At 44.1% G+C, this 26,529-nt stretch overlaps 1 protein-coding gene and 1 long non-coding RNA gene across 2 annotated transcripts in view; one reads left to right on the plus strand and one right to left on the minus strand.

The window, feature by feature from the left end:
* Window positions 1-26,529, minus strand: part of LOC141278941 (uncharacterized) — a 124,438-nt gene that overhangs the window by 2,399 nt on the left and 95,510 nt on the right. The gene's annotated exons all lie outside the window — the stretch shown is intronic.
* LOC101326346 (tumor necrosis factor receptor superfamily member 10A-like) overlaps window positions 17,737-26,529 on the plus strand; it is a 49,311-nt gene continuing 40,518 nt past the window's right edge. The window contains exons 1-2 of the mRNA XM_033857667.2: window positions 17,737-17,868; window positions 25,965-26,067. Of these exons, the coding sequence (XP_033713558.1) occupies window positions 25,983-26,067 (85 nt within the window). The 5' untranslated portion in view covers window positions 17,737-17,868; window positions 25,965-25,982. The remainder of the gene's footprint in view (window positions 17,869-25,964; window positions 26,068-26,529) is intronic.

Below are 26,529 nucleotides of genomic sequence, written 5' to 3' on the forward strand. Positions count from 1 at the left end.
TAATCTATGAATTTGGTAAAGTTGCAGGATACAAAATTAATGCACAGAAATGTCTTGCATTCCTATACACTAACAACGAAAGATTAGAAAGAGAAATTAGGAAACAATCGCATTCACCACTGCAACAGAAAGAATAAAATACCTAGGAATAAACCTACCTAAGGAAGTAAAAGACCTGTATGCAGAAAACTATAAGACACTGATGAAAGAAATCAAAGATGACACAGAGAGATGGAGAGATATACCATGTTCTTGGGTGGAAGAATCAATATTGTGAAAATGTCTATACTACACAAAGCAATCTACAGATTCAATGCAATCCGTATCAAATAACCAGTGGCATTTTTTACAGAACTTGAACAAAAAATCTTAAAATTTGTATGGAGACACAAAAGACCCTGAATAGCCAAAGCAGTCTTGAGGGAAAAAAACGGAGCTGGAGGAATGACACTCCCTGACTTCAGACTATACTACAAAGCTACAGTAATCAAGACAATATGGTATTGGCACAAAAAGAGAAATATAGATCAATAGAACTGGATAGAAAGCCCAGAGATAAACCCACACACCTATGGTCAACTAACCTATGACAAAGGAGGCAAGGATATACAATGGAGAAAAGACAGTCTCTTCAATAAGTGGTGCTGGGAAAACTGGACAGCTACATGTAAAAGGATGAAATTAGAACACTCCCTAACACCATGCACAAAAATAAACTCAAAATGGATTAGAGACCTAAATGTAAGACCAGACACTATAAAACTCTTAGAGGAAAACATAGGAAGAACACTCTTTGACATAAATCACAGCAAGATCTTTTTTGATCCACCTCCTAGAGTAATGGAAATAAAAACAAAAATAAACAAATGGGACCTAATGAAACTTCAAAGGTTTTGCACAGCAAAGGAAACCATAAACAAGACGAGAAGACAACCCTCAGAATGGGAGAAAATATTTGCAAACGAATCAACAGACAAAGGATTAATCTCCAAAATATATAAACAGCTCATGCAGCTCAATATTAAAAAAAAACACACAACCCAATCCAAAAATGGGCAGAAGACCTAAAGAGACATTTCCCCAAAGAGGACATACAGATGGCCAGGAAGCACATGAAAAGCTGCTCAACATCACTAGTTATTAGAGAAATGCAAATCAAAACTACAGTGAGGTATCACCTCACACCAGTTAGAATGGGCATCATCCGAAAATCTACAAACAACAAATGCTGGAGAGGGTGTGGAGAAAAGGGAACCCTCTTGCACTGTTGGTGGGAATGTGAATTGATACAGCCACTATGGAGAACAGTATGGAGGTTCCTTAAAAATCTATAAATAGAATTATCATATGACCCAGCAATCCCACTACTGGGCATATTCCCAGAGAAAACCATAATTCAAAAAGACACATGCACCCCAATGTTCATTGCAGCACTATTTACAATAACCAGGTCATGGAAGCAACCTAAATGCCCATTGACAGATGAATGGATAAAGAAGATGTGGAATATTACTCAGCCTTAAAAAGGAATGAAATTGGGTCATTTGTAGAGATGTGGATGGATCTAGAGACTGTCATACAGAGTGAAGTAAGTCAGAAAGAGAAAAACAAATACTGTATATTAATGCATATATGTGGATCCTAGAAAAATGGTACAGATGAACTGGTTTGCAGAGCAGAAATAGAGACACAGATGTAGAGAATAAGTGTATGGACACCAAGGGGGGAAAGTGGCGGGGGGGTGTGGGGGTAGTGTGATGAATTGGGAGATTGGGATTGACATATATACACTAATATGTATAAAATGGATAACTAATAAGAACCTGCTGTATATAAATATAAATAAAATAAAATTCAAAAAAAAGGAAAAGAAAATACTGTTCTCTTCAAACCATAATTTATACCTTCAGTATATTGCGTGTTACTAAGTAAAGTAACCTTACTCATCTTTGCATTGTGAAAGAATACAGATATCTACTCAGTGAATGGATGAGGAAAATCTCTACCTCCATGGCCTTAAAAACTTATATTTTGTCTATATCCACAACTGATATTTTATGTATAACTTAGGACTTCTTAATGTCATTGAATAAAGTTTTACAGATTACTTAAAAAAATAAAAATAAAAAAAGGAACAAAATTGGGTCATTTGTAGAGACGTGGATGGATCTAGAGACTGTCACACAGAGTGAAGTAAGTCAGAATGAGAAAAACAAACATCATATATTAACACGTATATGTGGAACCTAGAAAAATGGTACAGATGAACCATGAGAGACAGAGATGAACCAAATAGAGACACAGATGTAGAGAACAAACATATGGACACCAAGAGGGGAAAGTGGCGGTGGGGGTGGGGGTGGTGGGATGAATTGGGAGATTGGGATTGACATATATACATTGATATGTATAAAATGGATGACTAATAAGAATCTGCTGTATAAAAAATAAATAAAATTCATAAATTAAAAAGAAAAGGTACACAGTGCAAAAGAACAGATGGTCAGTGTAAACCAAGAGATGGAAATTCTAAGAAGGACCCCAAAAGAAATGCCAGAGACAAAAAACACTTTAACAAAAATGAAGAATGCCTTCGGTGGACTTATTAGTAGACTGGACATGGCTGAGGAAATAATCTCTGAGCTTCAGGTTACCTCAGTAGAAACCCCCAAACTAAAAAGCAAAGAGAAAAGGACTGAAAAAAACAAAACAAAACAAAATCCAGGAGAGACTATCCAAGAACAGTGGGATAACTAAAAACTATAACATAAACATAGTGGTAATACCAGGAAGAGAAGAAAGAGAGCAAGGAACAGAAGAAATATTTGAGACTATAATGAATGATGATTTTCCCAAATTATTGTCAGACACCAAGCCACAGATGCAGAAGCTCGGAGTCTACCAAACAGGATAAATGACAAAAACTATACCTAGATATATCATATTTAAACTACAGAAAATCAAAGTTAAAGAAAAAATCCTGGAAAAAACCAGAGGAGAAAAAAAAAAAACCTTACCTGTAGGGGAGAGAAGATAAGAATTACAGCTGACATCTAAGAACCCATGCAAGCAAAAAGAGAGTGGAGTGAAATGATTAATGTGCTCAGAAAAAAACCCCACCAAACTAGAATTCTGTACCCCATAAAATTATCCTTCAAAAGTGAAAGAGAACTAGAGACATTCTGGGACAAACAAAAATTGAGGGAATTTTTTGCCAATAGAATTGTACTGCAAGAAATATTAAGATCTTCAGAGAGAAGGAAAATGATATACTGACTCCAAACACATGCATACACCTAAATCTTAAAGTCCTTTACTCCCTACTCTCTGATTTTGATAATGACTCAGCCAGCTCTCAGGTTAGGAAATCCTTCTCTCTCTTATGAAACGTATCTTATCACCTCCAGTGTTATAGTGACCATCTCTCTCAGATCCATGTCTGCCTCCACTTTCCTCTTTCTCACTGGTGCAACCTAACCATGAGGACACAGGCCAAATACTGCTCGGGCCAAGTCTGAGTTCACACATCTAGTCCACCATCCACTGAGAAAACAATTTTGTCTTTATCAACAATTATCTTAGTGCTGGTTTGATCAGGGCCCACACAGTGAAAACTGGCTCTGGGAGCCTATAACCGGGGCAGTCCCTCAGCATGACATTCACTTGCCTCTGTTCTGTTGCCAAATTGTTGCAGGAGACAGAATGTGGGGCGCGAGAGGATGGTCACATCCCAGGTCTCAGGCGAGTCCCTGGGACGGCCGCCAAGTGTGGGTTCTTGGCTTCAAGCAGGGAAGAATTCAAGAGTGAGCCGTGGGCTTCCCTGGTGGCGCAGTGGTTGAGAGTCCACCTGCCGATGCAGGGAACAGGGGTTCGTGCCCCGGTCCGGGAAGATCCCACATGCCACGGAGCGGCTGGGCCCGTGAGCCATGGCCGCTGAGCCTGCGCGTCCGGAGCCTGTGCTCCGCAGCGGGAGGGGCCACAACAGTGAGAGGCCCGCGAACCGCAAAAAAAAAGAGTGAGCCGTAGTCATGAGAAAGAAGGTTTATTCCACAGACAGAGTATGGGCCATCTCGGAAGGCAAGAGCGGCACCAGGGTATGGGGTTGTCCGTTTTTACAGGGGTGGGTAATTTCATAGGCTGATACGTGTGAGGAATATTCCAGCTATTTGGGGGAAGGGGTGCGGATTTCTCGGAATTGGGCCACTGCCCACTTTTTGACCTTTATGGTCGGCCTTGGAACTGTCATGGCGCCTGTGGGTGTGTCATTGAGCGTGCTGATGTCTTACAATGAGAGTATACTGAGGCTCAAGGCCTACTGGACTCGTCCGCCATCTTGGACCTATTTGGTTCTAATCAGTTTCTGTTGTGCCCTCGGGCTATGTCATTCTTTTAAAGGCTGTGCCCTACCCACTTCCTGTCTCGAAACCGTCGGTCATATTTCCCACCACCCACGTAAATACCCTCTAGAACAGGACAAGAACATCGTACTAGCGTTAGTGCAGGCATCTAAGAACCCATGTACGTTCGGGGGAGGCACGTCTGGAGCCTGCTGTGCAGCCCTGTGCAGGGCCTGTGGGGCATCGGGGACAAGGCATGGCCTTTCCTTTCCTCAGGACAGTTCCAGCCACAGGGAGCTGAGGCAGAGACACAGAGACACCCCCCCCGCCCCCGCCACCTCCAAGGTCGCCAAGGTGAAAAGAGCCTGGAGGGGCTGCAAAGCAGAGGTGACAATGCCACGGGTGGCAGGGACACAGGTGGACATGGAGGGGAAAGTCCACACAGACAGGATCACAGATAAGAACAAGGTCAGAGAGATGGGAGGGAGGGGTGAAGTGAGGGAAGAGGAGGCTTCCTAGTTTGAGGTCAGCCGTCTCTGCTTGAGGGATGCAGGATGTATCCAAGGTTGGATGTGTGTGTGTGTGTGTGTGTGTGTGTGTGTGTGTGTGTGTGAGAGAGAGAGGGAGAGAGAGAGGGAGAGGGAGAGAGAGAGAGGGAGGGAGAGAGAGAACCAAATGTGAGAAGAGAGGAGGCCCTGTGTTCCAGTTCTTGGGCGGCATAAGACTCCATGGACCCTAGCTCTTCCCAGAGATGAGGGTCAGCTGGGAATTTCCTTGTCTTTTTTTTTTTTTTTTTTTTTTGCCTCAAAGCAATGCATGCTTTAGACTCTTCTAGAACCAAATTTGATCCTCACTCTAGCTCGGTTTGTTGGATCAAGAGTCAACTCAAGCAATCTCCTTTATCCCCTCTAGAGCATACAACCCTTAAAACTGCCTTGCTTATCTTAAATTAAGCTGTAATTTGGTAAACTGACATCAGCTTCAGATCTGTCCTCAAGGTCTTCCTGTGGCTTGAGATCTGACTCTGAGGTTTATGACTTCTTTTTAACTGTGTAAAAAGACCACAGGGTGAGAATCCAGGCGTCAGGCTTCTCATCCAGGGCCAGACACTAAACAGCTGCACGATCCTGGGAAGTCACTTCCTTTCCTCTCCAACCTCACATTTACCCTTATTCAGGTAAATAAGGGTAAATGTGAATAAGGGTAAATATGAGGTTGGAGAGGAAAGGAAGGGACTAAATGACCTCTCAGGGACCCTCCAGTGGTGGCCCTGTGCTGCCTGACTGCACGCCTCAGAGACCAAATGTTCACCTGGAGAGTGGTCAGCAGGGGACCCAGTTCCCAACCTTGGGGCTGCTCACCTGCCCGCCCCTCCACCAAAGAGCTGGGGGACCTCCAGCAGGCCACGTCTACCTATCTTCATCTCACATTGCTCATCGGACAAGAATAATCAGAGATCTTACCCAGCAGGGCTTTTGTGAGAATTCAACGAGTGTCTATGTGTATAAAGACCGTGGCCTGTGGTAAAAGCTGTATTTCAGTACAAGCTCTCTTTAGTGTAATCATTACTCAGAAAGCTGATTTTAATTTAAAAAAAAAAACAAAAAACCCACATCCTCCAATAGTAATATCATAACCCAGGGCCTCACCTCTGTCAGAGGAAATCTATAGAGGAATCACATCACAGGCTCTCTGGAGGTGGGGCGAGGCGAGGGTGATGGGATCTCAGGCCATTTTCTTTTGGTTATTTAGGTCCCTGGTCTCACTTCCTCCACAGACGGTGAGCTCCCAGGAGCAGGGAAACATGGAGTCGTTTGTTTCCTTCCCCCAGGGCCCAGACTTTCCCAGAATGAAGAGCTCTTCAAGTATTGGGTTGACCAAAAAGTTCGTTCAGTTTTAAGTAAAAATGAGACACATTGTTTCATTTTCACCAAGAACTTTATTGAACAACATGTTCATTAACCAAATGAACTTTTTGGCGAACCCAATACTTGGTGGGTGAATAACAGCACCCTCCCCAGGACACAAAGGAGGTGAGCCTAGGGTTGGCCTCAGCATCCTGCCTAAGGACAGTTTCCAGGCTGAAGCTCAGGAAGGGACCCGACAGAGACCCCGTGGCCTCTTAAGGGAGTGAGAGGAGTTCCAGGAGGCTGAATGCAGGGCGAGAACTGGAGAAGAAAAGCTGCCCAGAGAGAGCTCTGGAGACGTGCAGAGGGGCCCATCCAGTGTGTGGGTGAGTGCTCATCTGTGCACGCGCGGGAGGGACCCACCCCCGGCTGAGAAGAGACCGCTAGAAACCAGCCGGCTGACAAGGATCGAGGCTCGCCCGGGGCTGGCACTGTTCATGCTGCCATTAACCAGAGTGGACAGACTGCATAATAGGGGTGCTGCCTAGATATCAGTGGTTAACTACTGACTAACCCTTAATACTTAACTGAACTCCAATGACTTAGTAATGAAGTTCTTCTAGCTTAACACTGAAATTGTCTTTATATTTTACTTTTAAAAATAAACATCCCTATTTTCCCCCTCTCCCTCTCAGTTCCTCTCTAGAGACTTCAGACCCAGTACACTTTTCCTCTCTGAGCTATAGTTTCTCATCTGTAAACTGGAATTAGCTCACCTCCCCTAAATGTCCAACATGGTTGTCTAAAGTGTTAGCACACTGGGGTGTTAAGTACAACGTTGACCCTTTCTTCCTTTCCCCCCTTCTCACATATACCTGAAGAGGAACTGGCAGGAGATGCTATTCCCAGGGCAAAATATACCTGCTATTATAAAGATGGTCATGGGCTTCCCTGGTGGCGCAGTGGTTGAGAGTCCGCCTGCCGATGCAGGGGACACGGGTTCGTGCCCCGGTCCGGGAGGATCCCACATGTCACGGAGCGGCTGGGCCCGTGAGCCATGGCCGCTGGGCCTGCGCGTCCGGAGCCTGTGCTCCGCAGCGGGAGAGGCCACAGCAGTGAGAGGCCCGCGTACCGCAAAAAACAGAAACAAAACCAAAAACAAACAAACAAACAAAAAGATGGTCAGGCCAGAAATGTATTCCTTCTGAATCTCATTTTCTCTATATTAAACACAGGTTAAAAACCATCCCTATCTCCCTGAGTTGTTAGGAAAATTACACTGAATAACGGATGCCCAATCCCTGGTTGAGTGCAGGATACAGCTGCCCAACGGCACATGCTCCGTGCATGTCACTGGCCCTACTCCTCCAGCCCTGACACAGAAGGTTGGAGCCATGCTTCTCTCCATCCCTGGCTGAGGGGAAGTGGTCCAAGGACAGGGACTGAGGCCTTCTTAGCAGGGGCCGTGGTGACCAGCCACGTGCAGCCTCATGGATGGATACCTTTACCCTTCAAACTGCACCTGTGCAAGGCGCTCACCAGAGGGACAGCTGAGAGCACTTGGGCTCACCAGGCCCTAGGCCCTGCACTGCCATCCCCGACACCATCTGACGCTGGGCTCCTCTGAGTTCCTCCAGGATGCCCCCAGCGCAGCACTCCACCCTGTGATTCAGAAGCTCCTGCCCCACCCCAGGGAGCCCACAGCACAGTGCCAATACATGCAGGTGGCAGCCACTGCGGGGCTGGGGGGTGGGAGACCACGTACCCTGTGGCCCTCCCAGCACCAGCGTGACCGACACCAGCCCTGAGGATGGGATTCGTCCTCCCACACAGCCTCACATAGCGCCCACACAGCTCTCAGCAGCTTCAGAGGGCCCTGCAGACGTTCACTTCCTCCCGTTTTACAGCAGGAAGCAGGGGTACACAGGGTCCCAGAGCTGGAAGGAGCAGAGCAGGCCTGCAGTCTCCAGCTGCAGTCCCAAGACTCCTGTGGCCTGACTGAGCCTCTGAACCTCACAGTTCCCACTTTGAAAGAGAGAGAAACCTGGGGTAGAAGACCTACAACAGAAATGGGGCCCCATCACATGTGCAGAACAGGGACCTGGGTGAGGACCAAGCTCAGCTCTGCAGCTCATCTCATGTCATCCTTCCAAGAGCCCAAAGACATGGGCCTCATCTCATGCCAGGCAGGACTGGGGGCAGTAACTGGCCCTGGGTGACACCATTCAAGTGCAGAGCTGGGACCGCTGTCCCCCTGTCCCCTCCCCTGCTGCCTAACCTGCGGTCTCCTGGCCACCCACTCCCAGTCTCAGAAATCTCCTGGATCCTTGAAAATCTCTACTGGCACCGAGGAATCAAAACCACAGCACTGTGGTGCCCCATATTTACTTTAGATAAGCAGAGAAGTAAAGTTCAGTGTGGCAAGGGTGCGGGGAAACAGGCACACTTGTGGACTCTTGATGTGAGTTAAAATGGTCCAGCCTTCTTTTGGAGAACAGTTTGTTGTTATCTAAAAAATTTTAAAATCATTTATGCCACTGATGAAACAATTCCACTTCTAAGGAGTTATGTAATAGACTGGTACACAAGTCTATATGGATGTGTGATATGTACAAGTGTATTTACTACCATGCTGTTGGAATTAGCAAAAACATAAATAGGATATAGTTGAAACAACTATCCAGAACAGGGGAGAGTAAAAGTGTGGTTCATTCAAACAATAAAATACTCTGCCATTATTTAAAAGAATAAGAAACGGCTTCCCTGATGGCGCAGTGGTTGAGAGTCCGCCTGCCGATGCGGGGGACGTGGGTTCGTGCCCCGGTCCGGGAAGATCCCACATGCCGCGGAGCGGCTGGGCCCGTGAGCCACGGCCGCTGAGCCTGCGCGTCCGGAGCCTGTGCTCCGCAACGGGAGAGGCCACAACAGTGAGAGGCCCGCGTACCGCAAAAAAAAAAAAAAAAAAAGAATAAATCAATGTACTTATAAAAACATCTAATATAATTTGTTATTGGCTTCAGATTTTCCAGAATGATGGCACATATAAATGCATAGAAATGGCAGGACTTATTGGGGGCCCAAGTGGAACTTTTTTCCATAGACATTTAAAATTATTTGTTAAGTAATGACCAATTTACCATTGAATTGCTAAGACGATTTTATGTATAAGCAAAGGACTGTATTTTACTATTGTGAATTAACTTTGGCCTCTATAATTTTATAAATTTAAAGCTCTACATCATAGAATATTTTGGACATGTTAGACAGTTATTTTTCTTTCTTTTTTTTTGAATTGAAGTAACACTGGTTTATAATATTACATAGGTTTCACGTGTACTGCATTATACTTCTACTTCTATATACACTACAGCATGCAAGTGAGATCCACAAGAAAGAATGTGGCCTGGATGTGATTACAGAGCTCAAACACTATTTTATAGATAAATAAACTGTGTATTATTTATTTTCATGACTCTCTGAATGTCTCTCCATGGCAACAGGGCCCTGATTTCACAATTCCATGTCACTATCCACATTGGGGCAAGGCTGTGCTTCCTGCCACCAGGCTCAGACATATGTCCAGGTCACCCTAGACTGCCCCATCTCTCTAGTTTATCAGGACTAAGCTGTTTCCAAGCCCCCATCCCACTCCTCACAGTTCCCAGCATCTTCCTCTATTCTCCATCTCATCCACCAAGATCTGGGTTGGGCCTCTGATATCTGTAGGCTGTTGCCATGGACTCCACAGTGCTGTTCCCAAGCTCATGTCCCTCTCCTCTTCCTCGAGCCGCACAGAATCATGGGAGGCATTTTGTTCACTGAAAGGAACTTGGCACTGGCCTTGACTAAAGTGCAGAATCGGTGCCTGGGCTCTGTGAGAGGATTTGAAGACAATGCATGAGGGAAAAAAACTCTGTTGCTATGTCAGGGATGATATTATCAACATAGTTCAGAATTAACAATGCAAAAAAAATTTTTAAACAAAAAAATCTTTATTATACAATCTTTCTCCTTTGAAAGAAAATGCACTCAGGAGTGAGCATGAAATCAGAAGCACGACTGGTGTTTGTTGGGCTGTGAGCCTCAGCTACTTTTGCCAAAACATGCTAACTGGATGGGTCTGGTGCCCTGTGCGCTGGACTGCTGGCCCGATTCCATAATACAGGGCAGCTCGCATGGGCCAACCGTGCCTGTGCTCGGCGGGCAAGGCTGACCCACCCTCCTGTCCTCGTGGGGCAGTGGGAGGGACAGATTAAAGACATATTTCCATGGATTACACTTCAGAGGGGCGCTAGGCAGGAGAATGGTGCTGATTTTCTTGATTGCAGTCCAACCCCACCTCCTCTTCCATCTTCCTGGCCTCCTCCAATCCTCCTGGATTTAACACCAATTAATCCTCTACTCCAGCCCCTTACCTAGTTCTTCCAAGAATTTGTTTTGTTCTTGGCTAGAAATGGGAGGGGAAAAAAAACCCAAAAAACTTTCTGGTTTGTTCAAATACTCTGCATGATCAGGGATTTCCTGCTTAAAAATACAGGATGTAGCAGCAGAACACTACATTTTATTCTCTTTTACTTCCTTTTAATAGTTAAAAATATCACAAGGTGCTTTGGCCGAAAGCCAAACTTGTTCAAACTCTGTGACCCTACCCTATAAAGCGATAATCACAGAGACTCTGCAGAGCTCCACCCTCTCACCCCACCTCACACAAACCCCAGACCCTAGCTGGGACCTAGGCCAGGCTGCATTTCTTGGTCAGTCTGCTCAAGATGGACACTTACGTAATTTTTATCTTCTTATAAGCAAAAGCAGAAAATCTGGAAATTATTTTTCTAAAGCAAAGCAAGGCACATTCAGGGGATGGTTAAAACGGCAATAGTTTCATACTAATTACTTTTCTAGGTCATTATTTTTCTAAAATCATGATATTGGATGCTTAATACATGGTACCATTCAGTAAGTTCATTCTGTTACTGCTGAATCACAGTGATTACTGTAAATGTTGGTAAGCAGTTGACTCTTCAGGAAACTGGCTGGAATTTCCCTTTCAAAAATGTTGTCTCGGGTCTAAAAAATTTTAGTATTTTTCACGGTAGTGCTTGCTTACAAGCATTTGGTTTGTTGGGAGAAATAATTACATGAAAGTAGATTCTATCATACTAAAAAGGCTTCTCTTATAAACAGGGTAGAGCATTGTACATTTAAAAACAATATTTATATTTTAAGTTAGACATATTTGCTGTGGAAGATTAAAATGATACATATATACAGAAATCTCACTGGTTTTCCATTATCTAGATATATCACCCTCAGCATATTAGTGCATTTCATTAGACATAGATGAATAAACAGAAGGGAGGGACAGAGGTGGGAAGGGAAGAGTGAGGTTGAGTGATTCATTGGTATCCGGTCCTCATTGCATCATGTACACTGTACTTGTTATCTATTGCTGCCTACATATCTCCTGAAAATGTTGAAGCTTAAAACTACAAGCATTTATCCGACTGGGGCTGGAGGGTCTACTGCCCAGATGGCTCATCACATGGCTACTGAAGAAGCCTCCATTGCTTGCTGGCTCTTGGCAGGAGGACTCAGTCACTTGCTGCAGGGATTTCTCCATAGGACTGCTTGAATATTCTCATGTCAGGGCAGTTGGCCGCCCCAGAGAGAGTGATCTAACAGAGAGAGGAAGGAGGAAACCACAATGCCTTTAATGATCTAGTCTTAGGAGTCACACACTGCCACTTCTGTTGTACCCTATTCATTACAGGCAAGTTACTGATTTTAGCTTATGCTCAGCTGAACCATTTGAAGAGAATGATAAAAAAAATTTTGAACTTCTCCTAAAACCGCAAAATATATACTCTATTTAATCCTCTCATGTTTTCCTCCTGCCATATTTTGATCATGCTGTGTATCATTAATTATCTTGCTACATTATTTTAATAACTCTCTAATATTACACTATCATTTACTCAACCAGAATCCTATAGGGATTCTTGCAATGTGCTTGATATTTTATATAATGCTTCAAGAAACATTTTTGTACATAAATGTTCTTATAATCTATGATTATTTCCTTAGGTTAATTCTTTAGACTACTAGGGTAGAGCAAAATGGTCATTAGTGTGAGAAAGGTTTTGGTGACCCAGAGAAATGAAGCAAAAGCCACCTGACAAGACATTGCCTGAACACTCTCTAGGAGGCTTGGAGAGGGTTAGAAATCCTGGGACGTGATTTGTTATTTATTTATTTTGATTTTTATTTTATTTATTTATTTTTTATACAGCAGGTTCTTATTAGTTATCTAGTTTATATATATTAGTGTATATATGTCAATTCCAATCTCCCAATTCATCCCACCACCACCACCCGCCCCCCACTTTCCCCCCTTGGTGTCCATACGTTTGTTCTCTACACCTGTGTCTCTATTTCTGCCTTGCAAACCAGTTCATCTGTACCATTTTTCTAGGTTCCACATATATGCGTTAATACATGATTTGTGGAAGTCATGTAGAAATAGTAGAAATTAATAAATTGGGTCTACAAATGACCCAATTTCATTCCTTTTTATGGCTGAGTAATATTCCATTGTATATATGTACCACATCTTCTTTATCCATTCATCTGTTAATGGGCATTTAGGTTACTTCCATGTCCTAGCTATTGTAAATAGTCTGCAATGAACATTGGGGTGCATGTGTCTTTTTGAATTATAGTTTTCTCTGGGTATATGCCCAGTAGTGGGATTGCTGGGTCATACGGTAATTCTATTTTTAGATTTTTAAGGAACCTCCATACTGTTTTCCATAGTGGCTGCACCAATTTACATTCCCACCAACAGTGTAGAGGAGGGTTCCCTTTTCTCCACACCCTCTCCAGCATTTATGATTTGTAGACTTTTTGATGATTGTCATTCGGACTGGTGTGAAGTGATATCTCTTTGTAGTTTTGATTTGCGTTTCTCTAATAATCAGCAATGTGGAGCATCTTTTCATATGCCTGTTGGTCACCTGTATGTCTTCTTTGGAGAAATGTCTATTTAGGTCTTCTACCCATTTTTTGATTGGGTTGTTCCTTTATTTTGATATTGAGTTGTATGAGCTGTTTGTCTATTTTGGAAAGTAACCCCTTGTCGGTCACATTGTTGCAAATTTTTTCTTACAGTCTGTAGGTTGTCTTTTCATTTTGTTATGGTTTCTTTTGCTGTGTAAAAGCTTTTAAGTTTGATTAGGTCCAATTTATTTTTGCTTTTATTTCTTTTGCCTTGGGAGACTAATCTAAGAAAATATTGCTATGATTTATGTCAGAGAATGTTTTGCCTATGTTCTCTTCTAGGAGTTTTATGGTGTCATGTCTTATATTTATGTCTTTAAACAATTTTGAGTTTACTTTTGTGTATGGTGTGAGGGAGTGTTCTAATTCCATTGATTTACATAAGGCTTTCCAGCTTTCCCAGCACCACTTGCTGAAGAGACTCTCCTTTCTCCACTGTATGATTCTTGCCTCATTTATCAAAGATTAATTGATTGTAGGTGTGTGGGTTTACTTCTGAGCTCTCTATTCAGTTCCATTGATCTATATGTCTGTTTTTGTGCCAATACCACACTTTTGCTTACTGTAGCGTTGTAGTGTTGTCTGAAATCTGGGTGAGTTATGCCTCCACCTTTGTTCTTTTTCCTCAGGATTGCTTTGGCAATTCTGGGTCTTTTGTGGTTCCATATAAATGTTAGGATTATTTGTTCTAGTTCTGTGAAAAATGTCACGGCTAATTTGATAGGGATCACATTAAATTAAAGTCTGTAGACTGCTTTGGGTAGTATGGCCATTTTACCAGTATTAATTCTTCCAATCCAGGAGCGTGGGATATCTTTCCATTTCTTTGGATCATCTTCAATTTCCTTTACCAATGTTTTACAGTGCTCAGTCACCTCCTTGGTTAGGTTTTGCATATATTAAATATAAATGGCCTAAAAGAGGAACCAGAGGAAGGAAGTGGATGAGAGAAAAGACACTGAGAGGGAGTTGATGATTCTGCCTTGTTCTTGAATGAGCTAGCCCCTGCCTCCCATTTGCCCCACCCACCACTCTGGCCACCTTCATCGAGGACCTTAATAATTAGAAATAACAGCCATGGGGACTTCCCTGATGGTCCAGTGGTAAAGAATCCACCTTCCAATGCAGGGGAACAGCGTTCGATCCCTGGTCAGGGAACTAAGATCCCACATGCCATGGGGCAACTAAGCCCATGCTCCACAACTACTGAGCTCACGTGCCTCAACTGCAGAGCCTGCGTGCTGCAAACTACAGAACCCACGTGCTCTGGAGCCGGTGCACCACAACTAGAGAAGAGAAAATCCTCACGCCGCCACAACTAGAGAGAAAATGTGTGCGCCGCAACAAAGAGCCCGCGTGCCACAACAATCAGCCGGAGCACCGCAACAAAAGATCCCGCGTGCCTCAATGAAGATCCTGCATGCCGCAACTAAGACCTGACACAGTCAAAAAATAAATAAATAGTAAGTGAATAAAAAAATAAATATTAAAAAAAGAAATAACAGCCATATGGGAAGCTTAAATAGTCCCAGTGAAGAAAAAATGTATTGGGTCAAGCTTATGTCTCCATAAGATCAAGATCTATGATCAGTGAGCAAACTGTGTTAGACAACATATGTAAGACACAATGTGGAAATAAAAGAGATATCTGAAGTAAGAAATAGGGAGGTGGAATAAGAAAGATTTTATAGTAACAGAGTTATCTGGTCAGAATACATGCAGTCTGCAAACAGAAAATAAAATAGAAGGTAATACATGTTTGTGTCAAGTGAGTAGGAGAGATAATAGCTACTATATTTCCAAGAAAGAAGAAATCTTTTGAATGAGATGGAATAAAGAATGAACCTTAAGGTAAATGCCATCATGATGGAGAAGATAAAATAGGACACTCCCTTTAAGAACGAGGTATAAAGTTCCAGTTATAAATTAAATAAGTCCTAGAGATGTCATGTACAGCATGGAGATTATAATTAATAATACTGTATTGCATATTTGAAAGTTGCTAAGAGAGTATGGTATGGAATGGCCATCAAGGATCCCTCTGAAAATGTGGGCACAGGATCCAGAGAAGTCTGCTAGAACTCTTGATAGCCTGATGTTCCATTATGCCAGGAGCAACTTCTGCTCTAACTCTAAAACAGAAAGCAAGTGTGAAAGATACGACCATGTTCATTTAAAGAAGAAAACTGAGGATCGGAGAGGCCAAAACTTAGTCCCAGGGAGTAAAGAAGATAGAGCAGGCGCACACCACTTCACTGCCTGGATGTAACATGCCCACTACATGAAATTTCATTAAATAATTTATATATATGTATATATATATATATTTAGTTTTATTGAAAACCCATAGTATCTTGAGATTGGACAAGTTGTGGTATTTCTAGCACGTGTTCTGAATCCATTACTACAATAGTGTATTTTCATCCACCCCTTTCCTGAATCCCAAGTCATCTTTGCCCTTTTTCTTAGGCTGCACATATTCAGGTGTTACAGTCTTCCATTACTCGTCTGTGGTTTCTCGGGTTTCCTCTTTCTCCTCTACTCCTGAGGGCGCACTTCGTCCTTTCCCTGCTGAATCACTGTAAAGGGTCTGCTCTTTGACAACTGTTCCTCTCCTCTACACATTGAACCCAGGACACCGGATCCATGCATTTAGCGTGTTTTGGTCCCACCAGCTGAGGACCATAGCCAGACAGCCACCAACCCCGCTCTGAACCAGGCTCCTTCGTATAGATTTTCCCTTTTAATAGAGAAGCGTTTCATAATAAGGGTTCTTTTCTCTTTCTTTTTATTTTGTGTCATCAAGTCTGAAATGTACTGTAACAAACCTTCCATGGAGCTTTTTAATGAAGTATTTGTACCTGCATCGTATTAGCAAATGTTCACACCTCCTATAGGATAGAGAGCCCAGGACCACCAAATCACACAGTGTCAGAGCCAGCCTTTTCCTCCCAGTGCCAACTGACAAATTATTTTCACTGGAGCCGCCGGTGTCCCACTTCCTCCTTGGCATGAATAAGAGAGGAGGGACGTGGGCTTGAGAACAGCACAATGGAGTCCTTGGCAACAGCCTACAGATAGCAGAGGCCAAACCCAGACATTCCAGGATGAGATGGAGAGCAGAAGAAGATGATGGGAACTTGAGGAGAGGGATGAAGGTTTGGTACCTACTTGGTCCTGACAAACTAGAGAGATGGGACAGTCTGGAGTGACCTGGACATATGCCTCTGAGCCTGATGGCCCAAAGTGCAGCGTTGCCCAATGTGGGTGGTGTCCTTGGATTGCAAAATCAGGGCCCTGTTATCATCAAAGGACATTCAGAGAGTCATGAAGATAAAATAGGCCAGGCACAGAGACGGAGGTATAGGGACAGCTGAAAGGGCCTGACCCACGTGGGGACCCCCTCTTGGCCCATTTGGTTTAATGTGCCAATTAGTCTCCAGCAGTTCTGTTTCCCAAGGGCTTTATGGAATCTACAGGGAAGGAAAATCCTGAAGAAAGGCTGAAATGGGTTCCTCCAGCTTGCCTGACTGCAGGAGCAGTAGGGCTGAGACAAGATAACATGAAGTCCTGAGTGTGAAAGTCAGATGATGGACCTGAAACTACCAGAACATGCAAGGTGGTGATGGGGGAGGTCGGAAGCCTAATGGTGACCTGAATTCAGACCCAGCGATCAATGCCTCTGTGAACTTCATTTGGTCGACTCACCTGTTCATTGAGTGTCTGCTCCAGCCAGACACCTGGCTACAGAGATGCTAAGATCAAGGCCCTGACCAAGAAGCTTCGCACTGGGACAGAGCTGCAAAGTGACCCTGGGTGCAGTGAAACATATCAACTCAGTCAATGAGACTCTTGCGGTGGCGGTGGGGGGGGGGGGGGGCGGGTGAGGGAGTAGCCGTGTGAGGAAAACGCCAAAGTCAGGGCAGGTTAGTTCAGAGTTTATAAACACGGGAGGCTTTGGCTCTGGAAAGGGGACGGGATCAGGACAGGTCCTGGGTTCGGACTCAACCTCACTACCCTGGTCACAGCTGAGGGCACAGTTTCTGGGAGTGGTCAGCTCCCACTTCGTCCCCCCAAACTCCTCACCACCACCTTCTGTGCCTGTCCTGGGAAGGACAGGATCCAGAAACAAACCACGTGCCCAGGGTAGCCAGAGGGTTAGTTCTATGTCCAGCCCCCCACCTTCCGGAGGTGTACCTAGAAGACGACGGCCTTTTATTCAGAGCCTCTCTGCCAACACATCACGTGTTTCAACAACGGTGTGCCTATTCGCTAGCTGGCTTCCGTTCTTTGCCCCGCCCAGGTGACTCAACGCCGCCGAGTACAAAAGTCAGGACGGTCCACCCTCCCAAGAGAGTAAAGAGAGAGACAAGAGTGAGCTCCCGCACACCCCACGGGCGGCAGGGACGATCCAGAGCCCCACGAAAGACACTGTTGCTTCCTGATGGCTCTGCAGGCTGTCACGCCGCGGCGGCTGGGACAGCGAGCGCCCCGCGACAGCACGGGGCAGCGGGGACAGAGCCCACCGGCCGCCTCGGGCTCCCGAGCAGGGCGCCCCCCCCGGTCCCAGGCCTCGGCTCCGGGGGCCCTTGGCTCTCATCTTTGTCGTCCGGGGTGCCCTGCTATCGGTGAGTCCCCGCCGCGGGTCCTGGCTGGGGGGAAGGATCGCCTGGTGGCTGGGAGGGGGCGGCAGAAGCGGGGGAGGGAGCGGGGTGGGGGGAGTGGGCAGGCGGACATGGCTGGGTGCCTGCCCGGGTCACCCGCGCAGGACCAACAGTGGGCAGAATCGGGGGAAGGAACAGGGTCACGGCCCGGCAGGACCGACCCGGGCCCAGAGGGAGAAGAGCTCGCGCTCCCCTTCCCGGTCCGCGGCCCGGCTGGCCTTCTGAGCGGTCCCAGAAGTGTATTCCAGGCATTGGAGCGGGCAGTGTCAAGCTGGAAACTCCCTGGCAAGCTGCCTGGAGCGACAGAGAGATTGGCTGTCTTTTCTTTCTTTCTTTTTACTATTTTACACTTATGCTTAAATTCTAAAACATACTCATGACAAATTGATTAAACAGCAGCCCAAGAAGAAGGCTGCCTTCCACACGTTTTGTTCTGACCCTTGAGTTTCAACAGGAAGGAGGTTCCCAGTTCCTTCTAGTCACATTGCCTGCGAGGCTGCCCTTAAATGACCATCAGGCAGCCAGGAACTGGAGCCGCCCCTCCTTCCTTAGAGGTGGGTGATGCAAACAGGAAAACCCATGGTGATGCACATCCTAAAGACACTTCAAGTGGAAAGGCTCCACCCCTGCATGTTCCAGGTTCCTTATATGTTTAAAAAAAAAAAAAAAATTAAATGTGAAACCAACATTACAGGTGTCATGAAGTTTTAAGTACTTTCATTTAACAAATTAATTCAAAATTCAGAGACGCAATAACATATAATCACAAAATGATTACAGAATTAATTTTTTAAAAAATTAGTCTATACTAGACGAGACCCATGTTTAAGGCTGCTGCATGAATGAATCACTTTAGTACAACAGGTGTTTTTCCAGGTGAATGTGAGAATACCTGTGTAGACAAGGTCAAAATATGATCTTGATGGTTTGGGGAATGTGAGACCTAGGCCTCTGACATCCCAAACTCCCGTTCTCATCCCTTCTCATGGCTTTTTTAAAAATGCATTTACAGTCATGATCACTTTTGTTATATTCTGAGTTAATAACCAATTCCGTTAGATGTCTCAGGTCAGTACATGCGGATTTATCCTATTCTTTTTAACAGCATAACATTTTATTGTATAGGTAAAGCAGATGTGGGTGAACCAGTTTATTTCATTCTTGTCTTTCATGAATATCTTTCTAGATTATATCTTTTTTTTTTTTTTTTGCTAATTCCAACTGTACTGTAGTATATACCTTTGTATGTGTCATACATGCATGTGTACCGTCTACTGGGTAACTCCTTGGAAGTGAAATTGTTGTGTCAATGGGTTAGGTAATATTATACTTTCGTTATATATAATGGCAAACTGTCCTCAAAAAAAAGGCCAGACCATTTTAACTCACATCAAGAGTCCACAAGTATGCCTGTTTCCCTGCACCCTTGCCACACTGAACTTTACTTCTCTGCTTGTCTAAAGTAAATATGGGGCACCACAGTGCTGTGGTTTTGATTCCTCGGTGCCAGTAGAGATTTTCAAGGATCCAGGAGATTTCTGAGACTGGGAGTGGGTGGCCAGGAGACCGCAGGTTAGGCAGCAGGGGAGGGGACAGGGGGACAGCGGTCCCAGCTCTGCACTTGAATGGTGTCACCCAGGGCCAGTTACTGCCCCCAGTCCTGCCTGGCATGAGATGAGGCCCATGTCTTTGGGCTCTTGGAAGGATGACATGAGATGAGCTGCAGAGCTGAGCTTGGTCCTCACCCAGGTCCCTGTTCTGCACATGTGATGGGGCCCCATTTCTGTTGTAGGTCTTCTACCCCAGGTTTCTCTCTCTTTCAAAGTGGGAACTGTGAGGTTCAGAGGCTCAGTCAGGCCACAGGAGTCTTGGGACTGCAGCTGGAGACTGCAGGCCTGCTCTGCTCCTTCCAGCTCTGGAACCCTGTGTACCCCTGCTTCCTGCTGTAAAACGGGAGGAAGTGAACGTCTGCAGGGCCCTCTGAAGCTGCTGAGAGCTGTGTGGGCGCTATGTGAGGCTGTGTGGGAGGACGAATCACCATCCTCAGCGTGGTGTCGGTCACGCTGGTGCTGGGAGGGCCACAGGGTACGTGGTCTCCCACCCCCCAGCCCCGCAGTGGCTGCCACCTGCATGTATTGGCACTGTGCTGTGGGCTCCCTGGGGTGGGGCAGGAGCTTCTGAATCACAGGGTGGAGTGCTGCGCTGGGGGCATCCTGGAGGAACTCAGAGGAGCCCAACGTCAGGTGGTGTCGGGATGGCAGTGCAGGGCCTTGGGCCTGGTGAGCCCAAATGCTCTCAACTTCGGATCTGTTTTATTTCTCTCTCATTTTGAATAGTTTCTATTGCTTTCTCTCCAAGTTCACTGATTTTCTACACATCCTAATCTGCTGTTAACCCCATCCAGTACATTTTTTTCCTTTGTGTGTGTGTGTGTGTATTATCATGCTGTTTGTTTGTTTTGTTTTTAAGACTTTATTCTTTTAGAGCAGTTTTAGAGTCAAAATAAAATTGAAGGAAGGTACATAGATTCCCCGTATACCCCCTGTCCCGACACATACATGGTCTCCTCCATTATCAACATACCCACCAGAGTGGTACATGTGTTATAACCAGTGAACTGACACTGACACATTCTAATCACCCAAAGTTCATAATTTATATTATATTATGGTTTATATTTATATAAACCATAAATTTATAAATATAAATTTATAATTTATATTATGGTTCACTCTTAGCGCTGTAAGTTCTATGAGCTTGGACAAATGTATACTATTGTTACGGTATCATACAGAGTATTTTCACTGCCCTAAAAATCCTCTGTGCTTTGCCTATTCATTCCTCCCTGGCCCCCAACTGCTGGAAACCATTGATCTTTTTACTGTCTCCATAGTTTTGCCTTTTCCAGAATGTCATGTCATTGGATTCATACAGTCTGTAGCCTTTTCAGATTGGCTTCTTTCACTTAGTGATATGCATTTGAGGTTCCTCCATGTCTTTTCATGGCTTGACAGCTTATTTCTTTTCTGGCCTGAATAACATTCCATTGTCTGGATGTACCACAGTTTATTTATCGATTCACCTACTGAAGGAAATCTTGGTTGTTTCCAAGTTTGGGCAATTGTGAAAAAAGCTGCTATAAACATCTGTGTTCACGTTTTTGTGTGGCCATACATTTTCAAGTCATTTGGGTAAATACAAAGGAGCACAATTGCTGGATTATATGGTAAGAGTATGTTTGGTTTTGCAAGAAACCACAAAACTATCTTCAAAGTGGCTCTTCCATTTGCATTTTTACCAGCAGTAATTGAGAGTTCCTGTTGCTCCACCTCTTCATCAGCATTTGGTGTTGTCAGTGTCCAGGTTTTGGCCATTCTTATAGGTGTGTACAGCATCTCATTAGTGTTTTACTTTGTATTTCCGTGATGACATATGATGTGGATCAACTTTTTGTATGCTTATTGGCCATCTGTATATTCTTTGGTGAGGTATCTGTTAAGGTCTTTTGTCCATTTTTTAACACAGTTGTTCGTTTTCTTATTGTTGAGTTTTTTTTAAGTTCTTTGTATATTTTGGAAAACAGTCCTTTTTATTTATTTATTTATTTATTTTTAATTTTAATTTTTTTTTGTGTGCAGTATGTGGGCCTCTCACTGTTGTGGTCTCTCCCGTTGCGGAGCACAGGCTCCGGGCGCGCAGGCTCAGCAGCCATGGCTCACGGGCCTAGTCGCTCTGCGGCACGTGGGATCTTCCCGGACCGGGGCACGAACCTGTGTCCCCTGCATCGGCAGGTGGACTCTCAACCACTGCGCCACCAGGGAAGCCCCTGGAAAACAGTCCTTTTTAGATGTATCTTTTGCAAATACTTTCTCCCAGTCTGTTACTTGACTTCTCATTCTTTTGATATTGTTTTTTTCAAAGCAGAATTTAACTTTAATGAAATCCAGCTTATCGGTTATTTCTTTCATGGATCATGCCTTTGGTAGTTGTATCTAGAAAGTCATCACCAGGGACTTCCCTGGTGGTCCAGTGGTTAAAAATCTGCCTTCCAGGGGCTTCCCTGGTGGCACAGTGGTTGAGAGTCTGCCTGCCGATGCAGGGGACACGGGTTCGTGCCCCGGTCTGGGAGGATCCCACATGCCGCGGAGCGGCTGGGCCCGTGAGCCATGGCCGCTAAGCCTGCGTGTCCGGAGACTGTGCTCCGCAACGGGAGAGGCCATAACAGTGAGAGGCCCACGTACGAAAAAGAAAAAAAAAAATCACAACCTGAAAGTTGAGAGTTATGTTTTATTCAGCGGGAATTTTTATTTAATTTAATTTATTTATTTGGTTTTGGCCATGCCGCATGGCATGTGGGATCTTAGTTCCCTGACCAGGTATCAAACCCACGCCCCCTGCATTGGAAGCATGGAGTCTTAACCACTGGACCGCCAGGGAAGTCCCTCGGTGGGAATTTTTAGGACTTCAAGCCCAGGAGGCAGCATCTCAAGTAACCCTGAGAGAACTGCTCGGAGGAGGCGAAGGGGAAGCTAGGATATATAGGAGTTTGCAACAAAGGGCAGGTAGTTGGGAACATCAAAAGATTACTGTTAATGAAAGAAAACCCAGATATCCCAAGTTAAGGAATTTAGCACCTTTCTATATATGGGAAGATGCAAGAGTCAGGTCTCACGGAAATCATTCCTTTAGTATGCACCTAACCTATCTGGGGCCAGAATCCTGTGTTTTCAAATCCTGAGTTTCCTCAGGGTTTTCACATCCTGAGCTTCCTCAGGCCACAGGTGGCCGCAGCTGAAGGCTGCTAGATGGCAGGTATTCTTTCCTTCCTGAGGTCTGTATCTAGATTTGTTTTTTGCATGTGGACATCTAGTTGCTCCAATCCCGATCACTATATCTGTCATTACAGATATGGTTACTTTTTAAATTTCTAGAAGTTCCATTTGGTTCTTGTTTGTTTGTTTGTCTTTTATATGTCATCCATCTCTCTCCTGATTGTGTTCATTTTATTCTTTTATGTCCCTGAGTATAAGATTCAAATAGCTGTTTTATAGTCTTTGTGGATTAATTCAATGGTCTCTGTCACTTTCTACAATTTCTATTGATTGAATTTTTCCTACTTATTCTGATGTTTTCCTGCTTCCTGCTCTGTCACTTTTTATTAAGTGATACAGATTGTGAATTTTGTTTTCTTAGGTATTCATTTTTGTTGTGTTCTTTTAAAGAGGGCTGGATATTGTTCCAGTCATAGTAAAGAAAATTGAATATCAGTTCGATCTTCCAATATTTGCTTTTAAGTTCGATGCCTGGGCTACACTTGCCTTATTTGGGCATTAAATTCATTAACTACAAAGGACATAGTAGTTAACCACTGATATCTAGGCAGCACCCCTATTATGCAGTCTGTCCACTCTGGTTAATGGCAGCATGAACAGTGCCAGCCCCGGGCGAGCCTCGATCCTTGTCAGCCGGCTGGTTTCCAGCGGTCTCTTCTCAGCCGGGGGTGGGTCCCTCCCGCGCGTGCACAGATGAGCACTCACCCACACACTGGATGGGCCCCTCTGCACGTCTCCAGAGCTCTCTCTGGGCAGCTTTTCTTCTCCAGTTCTCGCCCTGCATTCAGCCTCCTGGAACTCCTCTCACTCCCTTAAGAGGCCACGGGGTCTCTGTCGGGTCCCTTCCTGAGCTTCAGCCTGGAAACTGTCCTTAGGCAGGATGCTGAGGCCAACCCTAGGCTCACCTCCTTTGTGTCCTGGGGAGGGTGCTGTATTTTTATTCTGACATATTTTCTTAATTTATTAAAACACTCAAAATTACAGAAAATTTGCATATATTGTACAAAACCCTTTATCCTGACCATCTGAAAACTAGATGCTAACATGATGAATATCATTCCTGAACACTTTGGTGTGTACTCCCTACAAACAGGAACATTCTCCCTCATAGCCACAATACAACCTTCAAATCAGAACATTAACATCGACACATTACCATCTAATTCGCGGACCTCATTGAAATTTCTCCAATTGCTCTTATGTCATTTATAGCTCAGAGATTGTGACACAAATTGTCACTTTTCTGTGACTCTCTGGTATTTAATAGATCCTGGACAGGTTCCATTAGGGACAGCTTGTCAGGCACCTTAAATTTTTTTTTAAAATTGTGGTAAAGTATACATCGCATAAAATTCACCATCTTAACCATTTTTCAGTGTATAGTTCACTAGCATTAACTATATTCTCATTGTTGTGCAACCAATCTCTAGAGCTATTTTCATTTTGCAAAACTGAAACTCTCTACTCATTAAACAACAACATCCAAATTCTCCCCTCTACCCAGACCCCGGCAATGGCCATTCTACTTTCTCCATGAATTTGACTACTCTAGGGACCTCATGTAAACGGAATCATATGGTATTTTGGTGATTGGCTTATTTCACTTAGGATAGTGTCCTCAGGTTCATCCGTGTTGTAGCATGTGCCAGAATTTCCTTCTTTTTTAAGGTGAATAATATTCCATTTTATGTATATACCACATTGTTTATCCATTCATCCACTGATGGACATTTGGGTTACTTCCATCTTTTGGCTATTGTGAATAATGGTGCTATGAACATGGGTGTACAAATAACCCTTTGAGACCTTGCTTTCAATTCTTTTGGATATATACCCAGAGATGACATTGCTAGATCATATAGTAATTTTATTTTTAGTTTTTTGAGAAACCCCCAAATTTTATGGAAACTGTTTTCCATAGGGGCTGCATCATTTTACATTCCCACCAACAGTGCACAAGACTTCCAATTTCTCCACATCTTTGCCAACACTTGTAGTTTATGGGTTTCTTTTTTTCTTTCTTTTTTTAATAGTGGCCATCCTAATGGATGTGCAGTGGTACCTCATTGTGGTTTTGATTTGCATTTCCCTAATGATGCGTGATGTTGAGCATCTTTTCATGTGCTTATTGGCCATTTGTACATCTTCTCTGGAAAAACATCTATTCAAATCTTTTACTTATTTTAAAATGGTTGTTTATTATTATTATTGTTGTTGTGTTGTAGGAGTTCTTTATATATTCTGGATATTAACCCCTTATCAGATATATGATTTGCAAACATTTCTCCCATTCTGTGCGTTGCCCTTTCACTCTGTTAATTGTGTTTTTTTTGATGCACAGAAGTTTAAAATTTTGATGTTAGCACAATTTATCTATTTCTTTCATGTTGCCTGTGCTTTTGGTGTCATATCCAAGAAGTCATTTCCAAATTCCAGTTCATGAAGAACTGCCCCTATGTTTTCTCCTAAGTGTTTTATAGCTTTAACTCTTATGTTTCTATCTGTGATCCATTTTGAGTTAATTTTTGTATACGGTGTTAAGTAAGGGTCCAAGTTCATATTTTTGCATATGGATATCCAGTTTCCCCAAGATTGTCCTTTCTCCATTAAATGATTTTGGTACTCCTTGTCAAGTCATTCGACCATATATGCAACAGTCTATTTCTGGGCTATCTGTTCTATTCTATTGGTCTAGATGTCTGAGGCACCTTTTTAAACCAGAAATTCATCATTTAATCAATATTTGGTGAACAAAAAATTATTTAATGTTTGACTCTGTATCCTGATATTTTTAAGTTTGCATATTATATAACCCTCATTCGTAAATGTGTGTGTGTATGTAAAAGAAAGAGAATATTCACACATATGGTGAAATAGTGGAACTAAATGAGACAAAACATTAATGGATGCTATTTCTAAGATGAGGGGATCATATATAGTTTTTGTATCCTTATAAAAATTTTACCTCCTCCTATTTTCTAGAATAAACACGTTTTCTTCTATAAGAGAAAAGGATAAAGGAGAGTTTTTCAAGGGTATGTTACTTGGCTAGCCCCAAATCATGAAAGTTCAAACATAAATACTGAAGAATATTTAAGACTTTGGAGCTGGGAGAAAGGTGTAAGTTCTGCTTAGTTTTGGAGGTGAGGTGAAAGGATTGTGGAATGGATTCTGGGAGGGGTGAGAGTCTGGAAGCCACTCATGCCTGTCCCTGTTTTGTCCCTATAGGTCACAGCTGCCTCAATCATGCCCACAGGGAAGGATGGAGTTCACCAACAATTAGCTGCCCCACAGGGATGGAGGCGCAGCTTCTGGGAGTTGTGTCCCCCAGGTAAATTCTACGACTGATCTCCAACCCTTACCTGACCCTTGTCTGCCTTATCTTCATGTCCTTCTGGTCTTCTGATTCCTGCAGTTCCTGGTTCTTATTCCACAGGCATTTACTGGAAGTCTTCCGTGTGCCAGGCGCTGTGCTAGTGGAGGACGTGAGGCCCCCGCCCTCCTGGAACACTCCTCCTAGGATGACACCCAGACAGATGGACAAACGTGACAGTCAGAGAGATGAGCTAGGAACTGTGAGGATAATTGAGTGATGGGTGGGACAGAGATGGTGTTGGTAAGGCCTCCTGGGGTTGGTGACTTTGGTGCAGAGAGCCAGGTAGAGTGCTCCTGAGGGGGCCCCCGGGAACTGTCACCCCAAGGGGCAGGGCTGGGCTTGTTTTAGCAAAGCTAGGGGGCAGCTGGGGTGAGTGGAGGGTGGAGAGGTCAACAGGACAGGTGGGAGGAGATCACA

The sequence above is a fragment of the Tursiops truncatus genome, chromosome 6 (assembly GCF_011762595.2).
Source record: "Tursiops truncatus isolate mTurTru1 chromosome 6, mTurTru1.mat.Y, whole genome shotgun sequence".
Classification (NCBI taxonomy): Eukaryota; Metazoa; Chordata; class Mammalia; order Artiodactyla; family Delphinidae; genus Tursiops; species Tursiops truncatus.